The 18,280-nt window shown below is 41.9% G+C and overlaps 1 protein-coding gene across 2 annotated transcripts in view; it reads right to left on the bottom strand.

The window, feature by feature from the left end:
• Window positions 1-18,280, bottom strand: part of slc25a26 (solute carrier family 25 member 26) — a 56,481-nt gene that overhangs the window by 10,742 nt on the left and 27,459 nt on the right. For both annotated transcript variants that reach the window (XM_037100439.1, XM_037100440.1), the window contains exons 6-8: window positions 9,374-9,418; window positions 4,704-4,773; window positions 40-104 (exon numbers count right to left, since the gene is read on the bottom strand). In XM_037100439.1, coding sequence (XP_036956334.1) covers window positions 40-104; window positions 4,704-4,773; window positions 9,374-9,418 — 180 coding nt within the window. The remainder of the gene's footprint in view (window positions 1-39; window positions 105-4,703; window positions 4,774-9,373; window positions 9,419-18,280) is intronic.

Genomic DNA, 18,280 nt, shown 5'->3' with positions numbered 1-18,280 from the left:
TGTGTGTGTGTGTGTGTGTGTGTTTGAGAGTGTGGATACCTTTGCGAGCATGATCCTGGTCTTCGCCACGTCCAGAGGAGTGGTAACAAATGCAGCCACCGCACCTACGAAAGACACACATTTAGCAAAGTGCAAACATAAAAGGGCCTCCTCTGCTCCCAGGAGAATCTTTGAATATTAAAAATAAACCCATTAAAAAAGTCCAATTACTTAACCACAGATACAGTAACGTATTAATTCAGCAATAAACAGTGAAACTCTTGGCCCTCCGCTCCATTAAGTTCATAAAAAAGATAATATTCCCCATCCGAGACCTTCTCCGTTATTAGACCACAAAAACCAGACACACACACTCTGTTTCCACCACCCACCCTCCTACTTACTGCCTCATCCAACCCACACCCTCCAATGAGCAACACACACACTGAACAGACACACACATAGTGAAAACAACACACATTTGAATTTATTCAGACATACAGAAGCCAACCACACACACACACACACACACACACACACACACACACACACAGGTTTGCTTGTGACTTTATATTGACTTCAGTTCATTTGTACAGCCTAAACCCTGCCAGCCTTATCCTAAGCCTAACCTTAACTTAACCTCAATCCGTACCTTACCCCTAAACCTAACCAGGATTGCAGAAATCATGTTGTACTGCATTAGGGCTGGTCTCCATAATGACTCTTGGTCCTGACATGGTTTATGCCTGAAACAGTCCCCAGTGCGTAACAAAAACGAATGTGTGTGTGTGTATATTATATATATATATATATATATATATATATATATATATATATATATATATATATATATATACATATATACACACACACACACACACACACACACACACACACTCACACACTTTTATAGAGCACTTTTATTATATACACCCCAACTTCCCTCCACCCGCCCAAGTTGGAAGCTGGATGGGTGTTGCGTTCCAGAGGTGTCCCCACTGAGCCGCAGTGTGTGTGTGTGTGTGACTCTGTCACTGCTCTCGCTAAACATATCCACATGGGCCACCGAGGAGCAAAGTGACTGTGAGTGAGCTGAGGATCCAGAAAAACATTAGGATCCGTATGGTCTAGCACACTGTTAGATTTTACTAGTTAATCCTGGCTTGTTATATGAGTGGTTTTAAATGATTTTTTCCCCCCTTAGTTGGGTGGAGAAAACTTCAGCAGGGATAAAAAGATACATTACTGTTGCCTGACTTGTAATATTCTTGGACAGCAATAAAAGGCCACATTATCCAAATAAATCTTACACATGGAGCACTGATTTGGAGGATCTAAATTTGGCTGGAGGAACCATGTGATGTGACGTGATGAAGGTTAGACCCAAATCAGACGGTGATGTAACCTCGTCTCGGCTGGGCAAGGATTTTTTTTCTTTCTAGGCAGTTCAAACCGGGTCAAGTCCATCGTAAGTCAACGCGGGGTATGGCTGGAGATATTTGGGATGATTAAACGCGGCTGTGTGAGCATTTCCAGTGTCAAACAGATAATGTATGAGTGAAGGAGAGAGTGTGAAGAGCGATGTAAGGGGAAGTGACTGAAACTTGAGGATCCCTCTTGGACAGCAGCTCTGTCGCAGAGGGATGTGAACTTGATTCCTACCCTGGACCCACGCCCCTCCCGCCCCCGATTCTTTCAACCCACCCCCTCACTACTCCCTTAACAATTTTTTCCACCTTTTAGCTCAGATAACCCTTTATTCTCACAATTTCATATGTTCAATTGTTTTTCCTATACATACCAAAAAACAACTATGCCTATGCACACATCCAGCTGTCTGATTACTTTAAGCTGAATACTCCTCTGTTTCGTTTCAACAGAGCTGTTGCGTCCATATTTACCGAGGTTCAACACAAGAAAATGAATTTCTTGGAATGGCCAGAACACACCGGAGAGTTTCGTCTTTTTATATGCACATTTTCTTTTTTGGTCACTCCCCAAAAATCTTATAAGCTGGTGCCAGTTAAACAATTGGGGAGTGACCGCCTTTGTCAATCTTTGTTTGCTTCTAGACTGAGGCAACCATATCGTATTCAGTAAATTTAAAAAAGGGGGTTTTTTGTCACGCAAACACAGTTTATTGTATGAGGTGGTCCTGTCAGGTTTTGTTGCAGTTTTGTGAATTTGAACGTATGAAACACGTTATCAAAAAAAAAAAAAAATTGATCACATATACATATGTGATCAATGTGTTTAACGTGTCACTCCCCAATAATTGTTCAGGCTTATGCTAGTTAAATGATTGGGGAGTGACCACCAACCTATATTATTTATCAGACTGAGGCAACCATACCAGATTCAGTAAATAAAATGTTTCACATTCTATGTTTTGCAAATACTAGTGACAAATAAGTGAGGAGGCTGGCTGCGAGTGAGCTGCAGCAGCTTGGTAATGCATGCAGTACACAGGCATCCAGTGTAGCCAGCCTGTAGGGCAACCATAACAGATTCAGTAAATGTAAATAAATCAGTTTCAGTGTCTCGCAAAAACATTGTGAAAAGTAAGAGAGGATGGTGGCCTGCCAGGTTTGTTGCCAGTTGTAATGTAACGCTAGCTGAGGTACAATAATCTTGCAGACTGATGCCTGGAAAATGACTGGGGAGTGACCACTGCTGTTAACCTATTTCTGCTCATGTTATCTACAGTTTCTTCTTCACTGGCTTTAAAAAAAGGTTCAAACCATCAAACGGAAGAAGCAATACCCTTTGTCTGACAACCAAAACTTATGGTTCCTCAAGCCGCTCTGCTCCTTATCTCATAAGTAGGTTACGTCTTTTGTTTTAACCTGTGCATGTCTCAGTCTGTCTCATCCACATCTCCTGTCTCCTCTCTCTCATATTCTATTCTCATTTATTCACTCTCCCTCCTCTTCTTCCCAGCGTGGACTGAGTCCAGGTGGGGTGGCTCAGGGCCACGTCTCAGCTCCTTGGGGTGCCGTTTCGTCATCCCCTCTTCTCTCCTTCACCTCCATCTCCATCTCCATTTCTCCTTGAGCAGCTAACCTCAATCTTCCTGTCCTGTCTGGCGCGGCGTAGCGCTGCAAGAGTTATGGACTGAAAGCTATAACTGTCCAACGCGGGCCGGTCAGCGGAACTGTTCTTCTGAAATGTGTACTTTGGTTGTGGTTCTGCTTTTTCAACACGGAAGAGATGAGGACCGAGTCGGAAGATAGATGGTGTGACAATTTTTTTTACTACAATACTGGAGGCACGTGCTATGCTGATACACGCCTCTAGATTTATATTACTTTAATGTGTGTTTCCACTGCTGATGGTTTTCTTCAAACTTTATGCAAGACACTGAACAAGACCACAAAGCTCAAGCAACAGCATACATACGTAGTTCAACACTAACTCAGGTATACAGGTTGAAACATTTAACTTAACCTCCAAGCAGATACACGTCTGCGTCCTCACTCATAGCTCCTCCAAGGGCCTTTCAGCTACAACTGGCATGAAGTTGAGTCAGGACTACTGTGTTTTATTTTTTATGCATCTTAAGACAGAACATATTAAGATGTATTACCTAGAAACTCCCTGGGGGATCAGGGACGTTTTTTTTGTCACACATACCTGATAGTCCGGAACCTTGACACTCCCCAATAATCCTACTGATGCCAGGAAAATGACTGGGGAGTGACCTGTCAACGTATTTTGTTTATCAGACTATGGCAATCATACCAAATTCATTTTTTTTAAATGTATTTTTGTCTTGCGATTATGTCTTCAGAGAGAATGATAGTGCTCATGGATTATGTTTTGTTGTAATAAAATGTCCTTATCCTACATGAGGATTACACTGGGCTGAGACCTTTGTCTTGGTTTCTGAGACCTTCATCTTAAGAGGGAGCCTTTTACATTTAAATTCAGAATCATCAAACACACGACTGTGCTAAAGATCAGATTTAAACAATGGCAATCATCACTACATAAAACTTCTAGCATCTATCTCTACTTATCTCTCATGTTTTACAGCTTGATTTAATTCTCTCTAGCTGCTTTCCATTCCCCTATTTGTATTGTTTTTAGGCGACTCCTCCTCCTCGTTATCTCTCCTTTCCTGTGCCTCTTTCTCTCCCTCTCTTTTAAGAAACTTCAGGCCCCAGCTCTCAGGAGGTCGCACAGCTGCAGGGGCCCATACCCAGGAACTGGCCCCCTCTTATCTCTGCTCGCTCCTCCTTTGGTTGTCTGTAGCTCCCCTGATACTCGTCAAGGCTCAGACAGAACCACTAAAATCTGCCACGGTATGATTTTTATTGGATGCGGGGATGGAGAGGTCTGATAACGAGATCTTTATGGGAAAACAATGCAGATTCACTTTACTGGGGGTTGCTAATTTAAAGCTGTAAGAGAGCTAGGTTTAAGAATAATGTTTGTTTCTATTTCCCGCAATCCACTCGTCTCTCCTCTGGTCTGCTGTCCAGGTGAGGATGAGATCTGCCAGCTGAGCTCATTTTCGTGGAATCTTACAGGAATGAGGAATGTGGCTTTGGGTAAACTCGTCCTGCCCTCCAGGCCATCGACTCGCCCATCCATCCATCCAACCATCTATCCATCCATCCATCCATCCATCCATTGTAGCCATCCATCCCTCCCTTCTTCCACCACCCCTCCCCTCCCTTCCTCTCCGCTGCTCTCCAAAAGCAGCAAATAATCCCCTGCACCTGCAAAGGCTCCGCACACTGCAGCCTGCCAAGAGTAGAGCGTGTGACCTTGCCTCCACGACCACAGAGTCTGGGAGAAAGAGAGAGAAATGTCGAGAGAGAAGGAGAGGGTTGTCGGTAGAGGGGGATGATGAAAGAGCAAGAAGAACGGAGGAAGAGGAAGGGAGATGGAGAGAGAGAGAGAGAGAGAGAAGACTGTAGTTAGTGGACATATCAGACACATTGAAAACACATTGTGAACCTTGGTCCGGTCTGGGGTGCAGGCCCGCGGCTGGGAACCAGGCTGTCCGGCTATTTTTGTGTTGCCTGTTCTCCCCAGTGATGTCATGCTACTTGTTTCCCAAGAACTGGGACGGGCCTTGAGGGAGGCAAGAGGATACGCAGCAGCGCTTCCACTCTGTCACACTTTTTTTTTTTTTTTTTTACACACTTTTGTCTAGATGCCATCATGTGGACGTACGATATGTCAGCACATAATCACATATCAGCACTTTGTTTTTACTGGTTGACATTTTTGTGTTGAAGCACTAAAATATAGAAAATAGCAGAGTCAGATAAATACATGATATACACCAGGGGTCTCTGACTCAATTTATATTTATATAACACACTGTTTTGCATGTTTAGTAGTGTAATGCTTTCTGAAGCGCAGAGGCTTCCTCCCTGAAGAGGTCACAGATATAGCAACTAACTACTTTTAAAGTTATTAGCTTATCTCTTTAAACTGTTCCTGGTCAACATTCATTGCATTAAAGGATGCATTTCATTGTCAGGTGTGCTATAGAAAATCGTTGTGTTGCTGGTAATTGTCTTTATGTTTACCAGCAGAGCAGTTAGATATAGCTTGCTAGTTGCATAATGTTTGATAAAAAGCCAGTTTTATGCACCAATTTTTAACTCTTGCTAAAAGAAAAAGGTAGTGATCCCAATGAAATGTAAGATTGCCATTATGGCTTTATCAATGATCAGTCACAGCAATCTAATGCACAAGAATTACATTTACATTTAGCAGATGCTTTTAGCATACACTGATGGCAGTGGCTGCCATGCAAGGTGCCGACCAGCACATCAGGAGCAGTTTGGGGTTCAGTTTCTTGACCAAGGACACTTTGAGATGCAGACCAGGGGAATCAAACCAGCAACCTTCAGATAACAAGACGCTGGCACTACCCCTGATCCACAGCTGCCCCAACAATCAAACTATTTTTGAATTTCTCTCAAATTACTGATCTATCTTATAGTGACAGTAGAGGGTTGAAAGGCACTACATTTTAAGAATCCCACCTCGCCACAGTGAAACAAACAAATACACAAAACAATGAAAAAAGACCATATATAATCTTAGAGCACAACTGGCATTTCAGTTGACCAATATAATCAACTGATACTGGCATTTCAGATAAAAAAGTGTGGCCGTATATGTTGCTTAAGACATTTTTTGATATGATTTTTCTTTTACAGTGCATGTAATGCAGAATATGGTGTTTCAAGATCATTTTTAAGAGTAAATATGCAGTTTATAGTTTAACTAGTTTGTTAAATAGTTTGTTCTGGTTGGAGAGCTGCATTACAATGAAATGAAGACATTTTATGAACTTACCAGACTGTTCTACGTGTTTTAATACTTGCCTCTATTCCCTTTATACATTACATCCACATAACTGATGGTTATTGATTATAAATCTCATCATGTTAACATCCTGTGCAAGTACCAATAGTGGTTTCTATAATATAATATAATATAATATAATATAATATAATATAATATAATATAATATAATATAATATAATATAATATAATATAATATAGTGTATTGCGATATAGCCTAAAAATATTGTGATGTTATTTTAGGGTCATATCGCCCAGCTTTAAATGTATTTAATTGGTAATACAATATATAAAACAAACAAAAAAAACCTGATGGTGCATTTACTGCAGGAAATACATCTTGCAATTATTTTTGGTACACGTATATATAAAGACCCCCCCATGTAGGCGCAAACTACAAAGAAAATTTATTACGTAATAGCAGTGTTATGTGGCTACCGGACACTGTACCATCAAAATGGATTTGAAGCTGTTATTTTAAAGTAAGACTTTACATCATGTTGCTTTAATGAGTATTTACTTAATTCTAAATAATTTCTCAACAGTTATAGTTTGGAAAATTAACTCGTGCGTGATATAAATGATTATACAGCACCACAGGTTCTACACATCATGAGACATATTTGAGGCCAAAGCTAGTTGCACAGCATTTCAACTATAGAGTGTGCAGCCAATGAATATGTAAAATTGAACTGAAATCAGTTGATCAGAATTTTACAAAAACTCTCTGTGTCAAAAAAAACCTTCAAATCAAAGGACAGCTTGCCCAAATGCAACTGGCTACTGAGTGAAACAACCTGATGTTCTTGTCTTGAGAATGAACTCTTCGTCTCTTCGTCGCCCGTCTCGTTTCAGTGAGGGGACTGTCCATGTAACGCTAGTCTTTGTATGAAATGCATGTGGACAGCTGGCCTGCCTCGGGCGCTGCAAGGTATGATTACTTCTCAGGGGTTAGGCAATTGAGCAACAGCATGGAGCGATTACTAATATTTTCTTTGTCCACCCCCCCTGCAAGTTTAATCGGTTGCATGTTATCTCATTCTCCTCCTATCTTGCACACGTGTGGAACATCACGAAAACCATGTGTGCGTGCGCAACACACGCAGAGACAAACAAGTAAACACAAAGACAAAGAGAGATAGAGGCATGGCTGTGTACAAGCTCAGGATGCATCATGTGTATTTCATTAGAGGGCAGATTAAAACGGAGATTTTGTTTTCCACATCAAAGGCCTCTCGCTGGGGGATTCCTCTCCATCTCGCTCCCTCTCTCCATCCCTTCTTCTTTGTTTCATGAATAAATAATAAGGGGTGAACCTGGCAAAACAAACTTTTTGACCTTTGAACCCCCATGTCAGGATCAGAGTTTGCACCTGGAGGACTTCCCACAGGAAAGAGGTGGTAGGTCCGTGTGTCAGCGCGTCACTTATGTATTTGTTGCGTGTGGAGGCAGCATCTGTAAGCCGGTCCTACTGGATGAATACGAGTTCCCATCATGCCTTTTGACGCATTAATTCCTTGAATTTTTTGTGGCCCGTTCTTGGTGTTCAGTCATAACCTAAAAAGTGCAACACCCTCCTGGTTGGCTAATGATGTTTTTTGAGGTCAGCACAGATGGGGTAAACTGTGAGCCTTATTCTACAGCTGCTGTTGGGAAAACAACTGAATGAAAACCGCAATGTTGTGAAATTAATGTGTGAAGGAACAGTGCGACTTACTCACACGGTTATTGAAGTCTGGTATGAAAAAACACTTCAGAGATGTCTGTGCAGTGACCAATGTGCAACTTGTCTGATGAATGTAGATCATTCTCTGACTTTTCCTGCCAGGAATATACATCTTTGTGATATCCCCGAAATTGAAGGACTCTGTGAAAGGATTTGTCTGCTTACTCCCTCTTCCAGCAGGCCTACAGCCGTCAGTTGGTTCATTTTCTCCCTTTCCATCTCTCTGAGCCTCTTACTGACAGCTGTGCTGGCTTTGAATGCGAAGCAAAAAAGAAAAAGGGCCACATCGCAGCACATTACCATCCCACAAAGCAGATGGGAGATCATGCCACACACATGCAGTCTCTCAGATTCCTTCACTCTGGTATTTTTTCGAACTAAGTCACGTTACTCTTGTGTATGAAAGCCTCAGAACATCTTGGTGGTCACTCTAAAGGAATGGCAGTAAAAACCTGTTGCAAGCTTTTTTCCTTCTTCTTCCATGACTAGTCAGCTCGTCTCCGCCATTGTAGCCAAGAGACGCCTCATTAGCTATTCGGAGCACCACGTTAACACAGAGGGTACATCTGGGAGGACTGCGAGCAGGGAGCCAATGGATGGAGGAGAGGAGAAAGAGAAAGAGGAGAGGAGAGGAGAGGTCCAGATTCCAGCCGCTCAGCTCTCCGCCAACGGACGTGTCCAGATGGCCTGGAGAGAGGGGGCCTTTGACTGGGGGACAAAGAGACACTTGTGGACGACAAAATCTAACTCTCGCAAAATGCACAGACACACGTACGTACACACACATACACACAGCTGTGCGGCGTATTGTTCGTCTTAGCCGCGGCCGTTAGCTCCCGAACATTGATGGAATGTTTGACTGTCCGCCTCTTGCGCCCTTGAGACATGATGTCACTTCAACGAAATGCCGTCTTTTCAAAGAGAGGCAGCTTTTTATGTGTTCAGGGGGGGCCACACAATGAAAAGAGACGGAAGGGAAGGAGAGAACGAAAAAAGACACTAAGAAAAATATTACAAGGAGACAGATGTGCTTGTGATAAAATGAGGGCTGGTTTGACGGTAGTCGTGACAAGCCATTAAACTGGGGAGCAAAGTCCCATTTTTCGCCTGCCACAATGATACAGGGGAATGCAGAGTGTGACCCCGCTGTAAATGTGTCAGAGCATGAGCACACTACCATAACTTCACCTCGGATTTATCACTGAACACAATTACTGTAAATAATGGTGCTGAGGAATGGTGGAGAGTGGAGGGAAGAAGGGGGATAAAACAGATGGATGATAAAGACAGAGAGGGAATTAAAGTCAAACATTTATGGAAAGATCTGATACGTACCTTTAAATATTCCCAGAGTGGAAACTGCACAAGAGAGAACGGGATCTGAAAAAAAGAGAAGAAGGCAGTTTTAATTATCAGGATCATCTCAGTGTTAGTTTTATTTTTTTTCCCGGAGGGTCAAGTTTCATCTTTAACCTCCAATCTCCTGCACTTGTCATCCCTGCCACCTTTCTCAGTTTCCCCTCTCGTCTGACTGCTCCCTTGTTCCTCCTCACAGCTGATGATTAATGAATGAGACAAGCCGTGGACGGATGGACAGACGGATAGACCGACAGATGGATGGACGGACGGAAAGACGAATAGAGGGATGGAGGGAGGGCTCTCAAGTGATGTTTGGAGAGTGAGTGTTGCTGCTGGAAACACTAAATCGGCTCGGGCAGGAAGCTACAGCGGGAGGAAATCAATGGCACTGCCAAGGCAAAGGTGGCAAATGACACACAGTCAGACCACACACAGGCAAGCACACACACCGACTCACACAGCACCGTGTGGACACGTGCACAGGGACTGGCATGCCTTATATAAACAGACACATACAGAAAACTACACAAAAACACTAATTCACAGACACATGTTCACTTTTTTCACTCTGAGACACACACACATGTATCCTGTCATCTCGCTCTGCAGGAGCGGCAGATCAGGTCAGGACAGGAAGGAAGAGAGGGAACAAAAACAAAACCAAAGAGAGAAATAAATAAAGTGACACAGGGTCGTGTCATCAGTCTTTGATCACGGAAACAAGACGATCATTCATCCATCCATCTGCACCGCCTCCTCCAGCATGTTCCATCAGACCGCGCTAGGTTGTCAGTAAAAGCTGAGCCCGTCCAACTCTGAGTCAGCCCGAGCACAAAGACGATACACCAACGGTGTTTATGCCACTTAATGAGCTTACTAAGCACTTACTCCCAACGAGCTGACCTCATATAAACACTCAATCTGAAGAAGCTTAAAGGGTATCTGCTGCATCTGCTTTGTGTGAGCCGGCTATAAAACTTTAATAAAACTCCAGGTCATCAAGAGGATCTTATAAAGGCCATTTTAAAAAACAAAAGCACCAACAGAAAGCTGTCAAAACAAGTGTGAATCATACTGAGTGCAGCAAATCACCACTCTGAAATGAACAGACAAGAGACCTGATGAGCAGCTGTATTAAAAGTGATTATTACAAATAATAATCATGTTGTGATATCACTAAACCCGATGTACAATAAGACAACTGTCATGTGCTTTGGTAACTCTTTAAATGCTCTGATGTGTATTTTGTTTTTATAGGTTTGAGACTGTGCACAGTATACTTACATACGTATAATTGTGTAGTTAGAGAATAAAACACCCCTCACCGTTGGAAGTAAAGCTATTGTAGTGCAGTTACTGTGGCAGGCTTACAATTGCAACACAGAGACATACGAATAGATACAGTCTACAAATACTACATTCAAGTATAGCTCATTTAATGAATTTTACTGATTATCTTTCTCCCTTTTCTTTTTTTTCTAAGGTTCAACCCAGTTGAACATTTGACAGTTGCTTGATTAAGCGGGCCTGGTACATGGAGTTCACAAAACTCTTGTCCGGGCAGAAGTGTATTTGATGTAGGTCTGGTCTCCAGACCCCTGAGAGCGGAGTGATTATACGATGACAGGAGAGCACACCTCTGTTTTCTAACTGTGGAGAGATGAGAGAGCTTTCAAAACGAATAAAAGTGCACGTGTCTTTTTTCTTTTCTTTTTTTTTTTTATCACCAGTCCGATGAGCTCTGCTTTTTCGTAAGGAGGGTGTCGCGGTAACAGCCTCTACTGCTAAATGTAAGCACAATACATTGTATTGCTATATGTGATTGTATATCGGAAGTGAAAGTGAGGAAACCTGTTCTGACTTATTACATACTTTTGGACTTTTCTGCACTGTAACACTGTATACTGAATGTAATTTAATCTCAAACACAGTACAGATTTTTTTGTTAAATCTACAGTGTAGATGTTTTTGGCTGAAAAACAGAAGAGCGCAGGCTGACTCTTTGTCTTGCAGTTGCATAGTTGCTAATCTGAAGTGCTGGGTAATGTTCTCTTTTATCTCCAAGTAATGTTTCACAATATTAATCAGTGTTTTATTATTTTAAATCAGATGACAGATTAGCTTTGAAAAAAGAAGTGAGAGAGATAGGAGACCAGATGAGTTCTGCAGAGGATCTGGAAAGACTGATCCACCGATGATTTATGACTTAGTTTGACATGCCTGGCACACTGTGCTAGTGCTGTGTGTGTGTGTGTGTGTGTGTGTGTGTGTGTGTGTTGCCTGGCAGAGATGGAACGTCTGAAAACCACATGCGGTCTGATTAAAATTGATAAGTCATTTATAGTTAAGGGAAGGCTGGCGAGCGCGCACACACGCAGGCATACGCTGGAAACATGTACGAACCTGAGCGAATGTGAGGAATCTAACATGAGTGCTTGGTTATTATAGTTATAAAATCAAGCAAACAGGGTGGGAGGAGATGTAAGCTAATCACTGTAGTGTCATGAAATGATTTGTCTTCTCATCTCAAATCAACCGGCTCGAGCCGACTGAAGCGATACTTCAACCCGACGCTGGCGTTGGTGATGGGAGGAGACGACAGACGTGATAAATCTCTCAGCTGAATGAGAGACGACAACAGGTAGAGACACAACAAGAGAAGTGGTGAAGAAAAAGGAATTGGACAAGTAATCCGTCTCCTCATCTTCTCCTGCCGCTGCATCATCACACCGTGAACATCGCAATCAAAAAGTTACCTGATGTCTTTTTCATTTTCTATCGAGCGTCTGAGCCGTGCACGCAACGTGTTACCCCGCTGTGGAATGATTGTTCACCGCAACCGCAATCCTCGCGTCGCTGCTCTGACTTGCACTGAAAACACGAAACAGGATTCCTCAAAAATAGCCCAGGGGAGCAGGTTGTATTTGCTTTTGCTATTGCTTTTGAGGTGGGGTAACCTTGGAGATAAACTCGCGCATCGCAATCCGTACCTGAGAGACAGAAGGTTGCTCGTGCACTTCCTGTCCATGAGGGTTTGTGAGAATAAAGATGAACTGAACCCAGAGATGAGTCCAGACAAGGTTCCTCTATTTATGGCCTAGAAAAAGTCAGAACTGCTTTTATTTTAAAATTCTATCTACCAGTCATGCAGAGGAAAGAGATAAACACTCTCTTAATGTACCATGATATAAGCAGCCAATATTTCAACCATACCACTGTAATTATCTAATGCACAGACACAGGGTTACACACCGTGGGAACAAAATTGCTTAGTTTTTGTCTGACTCCTCAGGCCAAACAGTTAATCTTACACAATATCAGATAACAAAGATAACAGAGTGCAGTTCTTAAGAATTAATTTCTTATAGTAGTTACTAAACAGCCCAAGCTTGACTAAACCCCCAGCCCGGTCTGTGCTGCTGAGAAACTGTGTCTTACAACAGAATGTTCTGCTCAAGGCAGATCAAAATCAACATATCTTATAATGGCAATAAAAAGAAACAAAGGCTATCCCTCTCGCTCAAGTCGACCACCCTCACATATTCAAACTTCTTATGCTGCTTATTTTGAATTGCTCCATTATTTTCTAATTCAGTTGTTCTTGATCTTGAGATATGTTGCTCATTATACATGATTTGTTTTTTTAATCATTTTTCAAATTGCCTCAGGTGTTTGTGGTTTGTTCAGCTGTTGCAACCTGCAGCTCTATCAGAAAAATATTTTTTCATATTTGCATTTTCACCAAACGCACACAGGAATTCAAGACTTTCTTTTGAAATGATTCCAGTTTTCTATGCTTCTGTCTCATATGTCTCATTTAACAGATGTGACACTTCATTTACATTTGAAATCTACAGGATCTTCAGGATTACAAAACATGAAAACATTGACTGGATGTTTAGAAAACTTTTCTCACTCGTTTATTGACATTTTCGTTAATTTCTCAGGGAACAATGGTATATTTAAGTGGCTGGGTTCCATTTGATTTGGATCGGCTGGTTTAAATTTTAGAGTGACAGGAGTTTTGAGTTCCATATTGGATTACGTACAATTAAAGTACAGTACATTTCCAAAACTTGGGACAGTATGCAAAGTGTGTAAGGTGTTAGTACAACATTGAATCACAGCCTTTATGATTTACATTTTAGGATTAACTACAGTATCAAGACTAGAATGGTACTCAGTGAAATGAAGACTTCAGCGGAGGCTCAACAGTCCCCTTTAACTCAATCAAGTCTTTTCCAATATCATGTAAAACATGTTTAAATCTACATCAAATTGTACTCACATGTAGATAACAGACACAAAGATATGCCAGATAAACTAAAGAAAATATATATCAAGATCCATGTATTATTCCCTGAGAAATTAATCGAAATGTGTATAAATACCTTATCTCACAAAAAAAAAATCCTGAATCCCATCCCCCATCGTTTCCAGTCATTTCTGTGTAATCCTGCTGACAAACCAACCAACAAACCAGGCCAGTTTTCTAAAAATATCACACTTAATGCAGTATTAGCTGTGGAAATGTTTCCAATTAAATCAGAATGAAAGTGAATAAACAGAGTGTCAACCTTCACTAAACTTTTCTTTTCTTTTAAATAACCTGCATCATGCCGTTACGCTGTTAACATGTGCCGCTTGTGACTGAGCGAGTTAGCGGCTCAGCATTTAGCTTGAGGACACCGTGAGGGACCACCTGGCTGTAACTGGTTGCAGGTGCTGAACTTAAAAGTCAAAAGGGGACATTTCCTCCATCCAGTGGGCCACTGGGCGCACCGTGTGGTTACAAAGAGGTCTGCCAGCGTCTAAGACACATTTCAACCTGAACTATGTCATGGTAGACTAACACACAGACATGCAGACAGCCAGGGCTGTGCTATGCTGCGCTAGCACAAGGGCAGCCAGGCAGCATAAAATCCACACTGCTCCATGGTGCTAACTGCTGACTCTGTCTCATCCCCCTGCCTTGTATAACAGCTACCACGGCATATTCAGCGCCATGAAGGCAAGCCAAAGTTTCTGTGTGTGTGTCTGTGTGTGTGTGATGGCCACTCAATCCAGGGTCGTAATGTTGACTCTAAAAAACAGACGGGACTCCATAAACTCCAGCAGAAACCACGGAAAAGAAATGTCTGTCAGCGTCATCAGGACATAAACAATCAGGATCCTACAATCATATCATCAAACTCGCGGGACTAATGAAAGAGAGCGACTTTTTATCTTGTTACAGCGTGCCATTTCACACAGTCTAAATGTGTAGCTGTTATTTAAATGATCAGTTAGCAGGAGAAAGAACCCTACCCCCAAGGCAGAGCGGCACTCGTGTTTATGTCCATTGAAAACGACTGAGGTTTTCCTCCGCCTGCCAAAACTTTACTAGCTCACTCAATTCTCAGCTTGAGTCGATCAGTGCACTCGCACGGCCGCATGCGTTGTAACACGTTGTTGAGGTCTGTGAACGTGACCTGTCACTTGACATGACAAGTCTTGAGTCAAAACACACACATGCTCAAGTAAGAGTGGCAAAAGTAATAATTTAGAGCTATGGTATGGGGAGGTTTACATTTGTATAAATGTAAACATATTGGATTTGTTCAGCCATGTCATCAGTGTAGCTCCAGGTCAGGTGGTCCATTGTTGTCAAGAAGTCTTGTACAAAACTTCATGGTCCTGAGAGGGTGAATCTTTCCGATTTTCACGATCCCCTGACTTTTCCTCAACCAGCAGCACCGGGAGGCTGACATTCTTGAGTGTAATGTCTTGACATCTGTCCGATGGGTTATCGACTGAAGTCATTTTTCACCCAAAAATGTCAAACACTCTCTGGATCAACTTACTAAATTGTTAAGATTATCTGCTTTTTGGTTTGTGCATTTTTTTTTCTTATGTGATCATAAAGTACAATTCTTTAGATTCTGGATTTTTGGGCGGTACCAAATAAGCGATTTAATTGAGTCATGTTGGGCTCGGCTCTGGGACAGCGCTGAGCATTTATCACTACTTTTTGTATTGTCTGTCCAATCAGGCCAGGCCCTGCACTCATGTATCTGACCTTCTTTTCAATCCATTTCACTCTGGACTAAAGCTTTGCTGAAAGGATTCAGCATGCCTTGGATAAATCTTCTGTTCAAACAGTCAGCTGGGCCTCTGCTCTAAGTGTTTTCCCCTTGCACGATCTCCTATCGCTGTGTTGGTGTAAAATTAAGAAGTTGTTAGTAACACGATATATTTCAAAAAGGATGGAACTGCGGTTTCATGAGTGGGAGTTACATTTAAATCACTCAGAGACCACAGCTTTCTTCAGATGCAGACTTCGTTGCAGTGTCATTGAAATCGATGGTCCTGAAACAACATTACTTGTTGTAGGATCAACAACGAAATAGAGATATGTCTTCCGCGTCTGCATCAAACCTCTATCAAATGATCTCCTCTCTGTCAACCGCTGTATCCTCTCCACCCAGCTGACCATTCACCTCTGCTGAACCTCTGCACTCCAAAGTAAATAGTAAGGATCATTAACTGAATCACCTCTGAGATTAGAGATATATTCGTCATTGTATACCCTTTTTTTTTTTTTTTTTACAAAAAAAACAAAAAACAAAAAACAAACAAATCATGCCAAAAATCTGTCTCTGCAGCTTGGACACAAAGTGAAGCCTGTGCTCCAGGAGCTCAGCAGCATCTGCTCCCAAAGCCCACAAACATCTGTGTCATCCAGCTGGCCTCCAGGGACAGGATTCCACTGCTGGGAAACACATGACCGGCTCTCACACGGACCTGCTATCCTGCATGTGTGTGCGTGGTGTTCTTGCACATGGATATGTCTGCGTGCTTAATCATAGTTCTGCTAGTGTGTGTGTGTGTGTGTGTGTGTGTGTCTGACGAGCAGCATTTTATGTTTGCCGGTTGACACATATTGTCAGTGATCAAAGGTGACAGTGCCACTTGCTGTGACTGTCAGGTACTATATTACAGGAATATGGAGATTGTATCTGCTGTGTCACTCTGCTGACAGTGCTCCAGTGTGTGTGTGTGTGTGTGTGTGTGTGTGTGTGTGTGTGTGTGTGTGTGTGTGTGTGTGTGTGTCCTTGCCAACTGTATTAGCGCTAACTTTATTAGTATTCGGAGAGGCTTTGGGCTGTCACAGGTCCTTAAGCACTCAGCGGAGGGCAGGAAAAACACATGTCAAAATATATTCACATTGAGCCTGATTGCAGGCAAGCCAGTTGGCTGCAATTTGACAAATGACTTTTAATAGGTCATACTGCAGTCTCTGCATGCTGATGAGTATTTAGGGGGAGAGAGAAGGACTAAGGGAAACAGATATTAAGATGGAGAGACAAGGAGACAAATGTATAAATGGCCAAACCAACAGAGGAGTCATTATTCATCTTTTCCAGCTGACTTTTCAAAAAAAAAAAAAATCTCATCCTTTAATGTTTGCAGCCTTTCAAAACATCTACCTGCTGCTACTGTGGAGCAGCTCTCCAAAACCAACCTCACTGGGAACCAGAACTCTGATGCTTTCCAATAAAATGTAACTATTTATCTCAGCCTGTCAGACATTTAGCATAATGTAGTATCATTGAGATGATTTAAAGTTACAGTAGTTTTAGCAGTCTATTTGACATTAACGGCGCAATGGAGACTTTTACACTAAAGGCATAAAAGGATACCGATTGGCCGGTTGGCTGCTTAAAAATCAACATCAACAATTCCCGAAAATTCAAACAAACACTTGGCCAATCCTTCAACCACTGCTGTAAAACTTTAAACTGCCGATTAACAGGATTTCCAATTCACATTACGTTACCAGAAATCTTTCACTAATAACACGCACCAAGCTATGAGTTAAACTGACAACAAACAAAGAGGATTTAGACCGAAAACAGCCCTGTGTAAAACGACACAGGCGTCTGCTTAGGCATGCAGCTAAAAGTTCCCATGAAGTCAAAATCCATCACATATGTCTCGCACTATAACTCACGTGGAAGACAGTATCATATCCAACGATCGCTGAGAGTTCATTTTGTTGGTATTCTGAAGGGTATTTTAGAGTAAAAACATGTGATGACTCATCCTGCACTCAGGGACTCGCGCTAATTTTGCATGCAATATATTCTCTCTCAGTTTGATGAGGCTGAGGTGGATGTATGAAAACAAGGAATGTTTCTGAGGGCCGGCCTCATGGATTAATGTACAAAAACACAACTTTTAAACTTTATTCACTGATTTGGATGAATCCCATTATGTTTTGGGAAAAAAATATTTCTTTTTGAGTTTACTCACTGATGCTGCTCTGTCTCAACTCTGGACCAATTGCTTTACTTGTTTCTCAAGTCACCGCTAACTACTGTTAACCATGGCTAACCACAAGCAGCCTCCCAATAACCACAACCAAGAACAACACAGTTACAGTAATTTTTGAAGTTTATTTTGGGACAAATACGGGTACTTCTTTTGCTAAAGTTACCACTAACTGCTGCTAAATGTAAAGTTTTTTTAAACACAGCCTACCTTTAACATGGGTAAGTCCACTTTAATGTATATACATGTTGAAAAAACAACGGATAAGTTGTTTCTATGGTTTGATTCAGTTCTGCTGTAAGAATTTCTGTGATACTAAAAAGCATGTCATCTTCTTATCATGGCTGAGATGGAAGTCTTGTGGAAACCAGATCGACAGTTTTGTTTCATCTAGATTTCCACCCACGCGGACAGAAAACCACCACGCTGAAAACACTTAGCGTCAAAGCTCGCAGTATATGATCCACAAAGACGGTATATGCTTAATGACATTGTTTACTGTCACTGCAATGACAATAAGGACGCCCTCCCAGATGTTACTGCCATATTATGAAATCCCAGACACAAATA

This window comes from Acanthopagrus latus, chromosome 6 (assembly GCF_904848185.1).
Source record: "Acanthopagrus latus isolate v.2019 chromosome 6, fAcaLat1.1, whole genome shotgun sequence".
NCBI classification, from domain to species: Eukaryota; Metazoa; Chordata; class Actinopteri; order Spariformes; family Sparidae; genus Acanthopagrus; species Acanthopagrus latus.
Note: the sequence above shows the minus strand (reverse complement) of the source record. Positions and strands in the feature narration are given on the sequence as shown.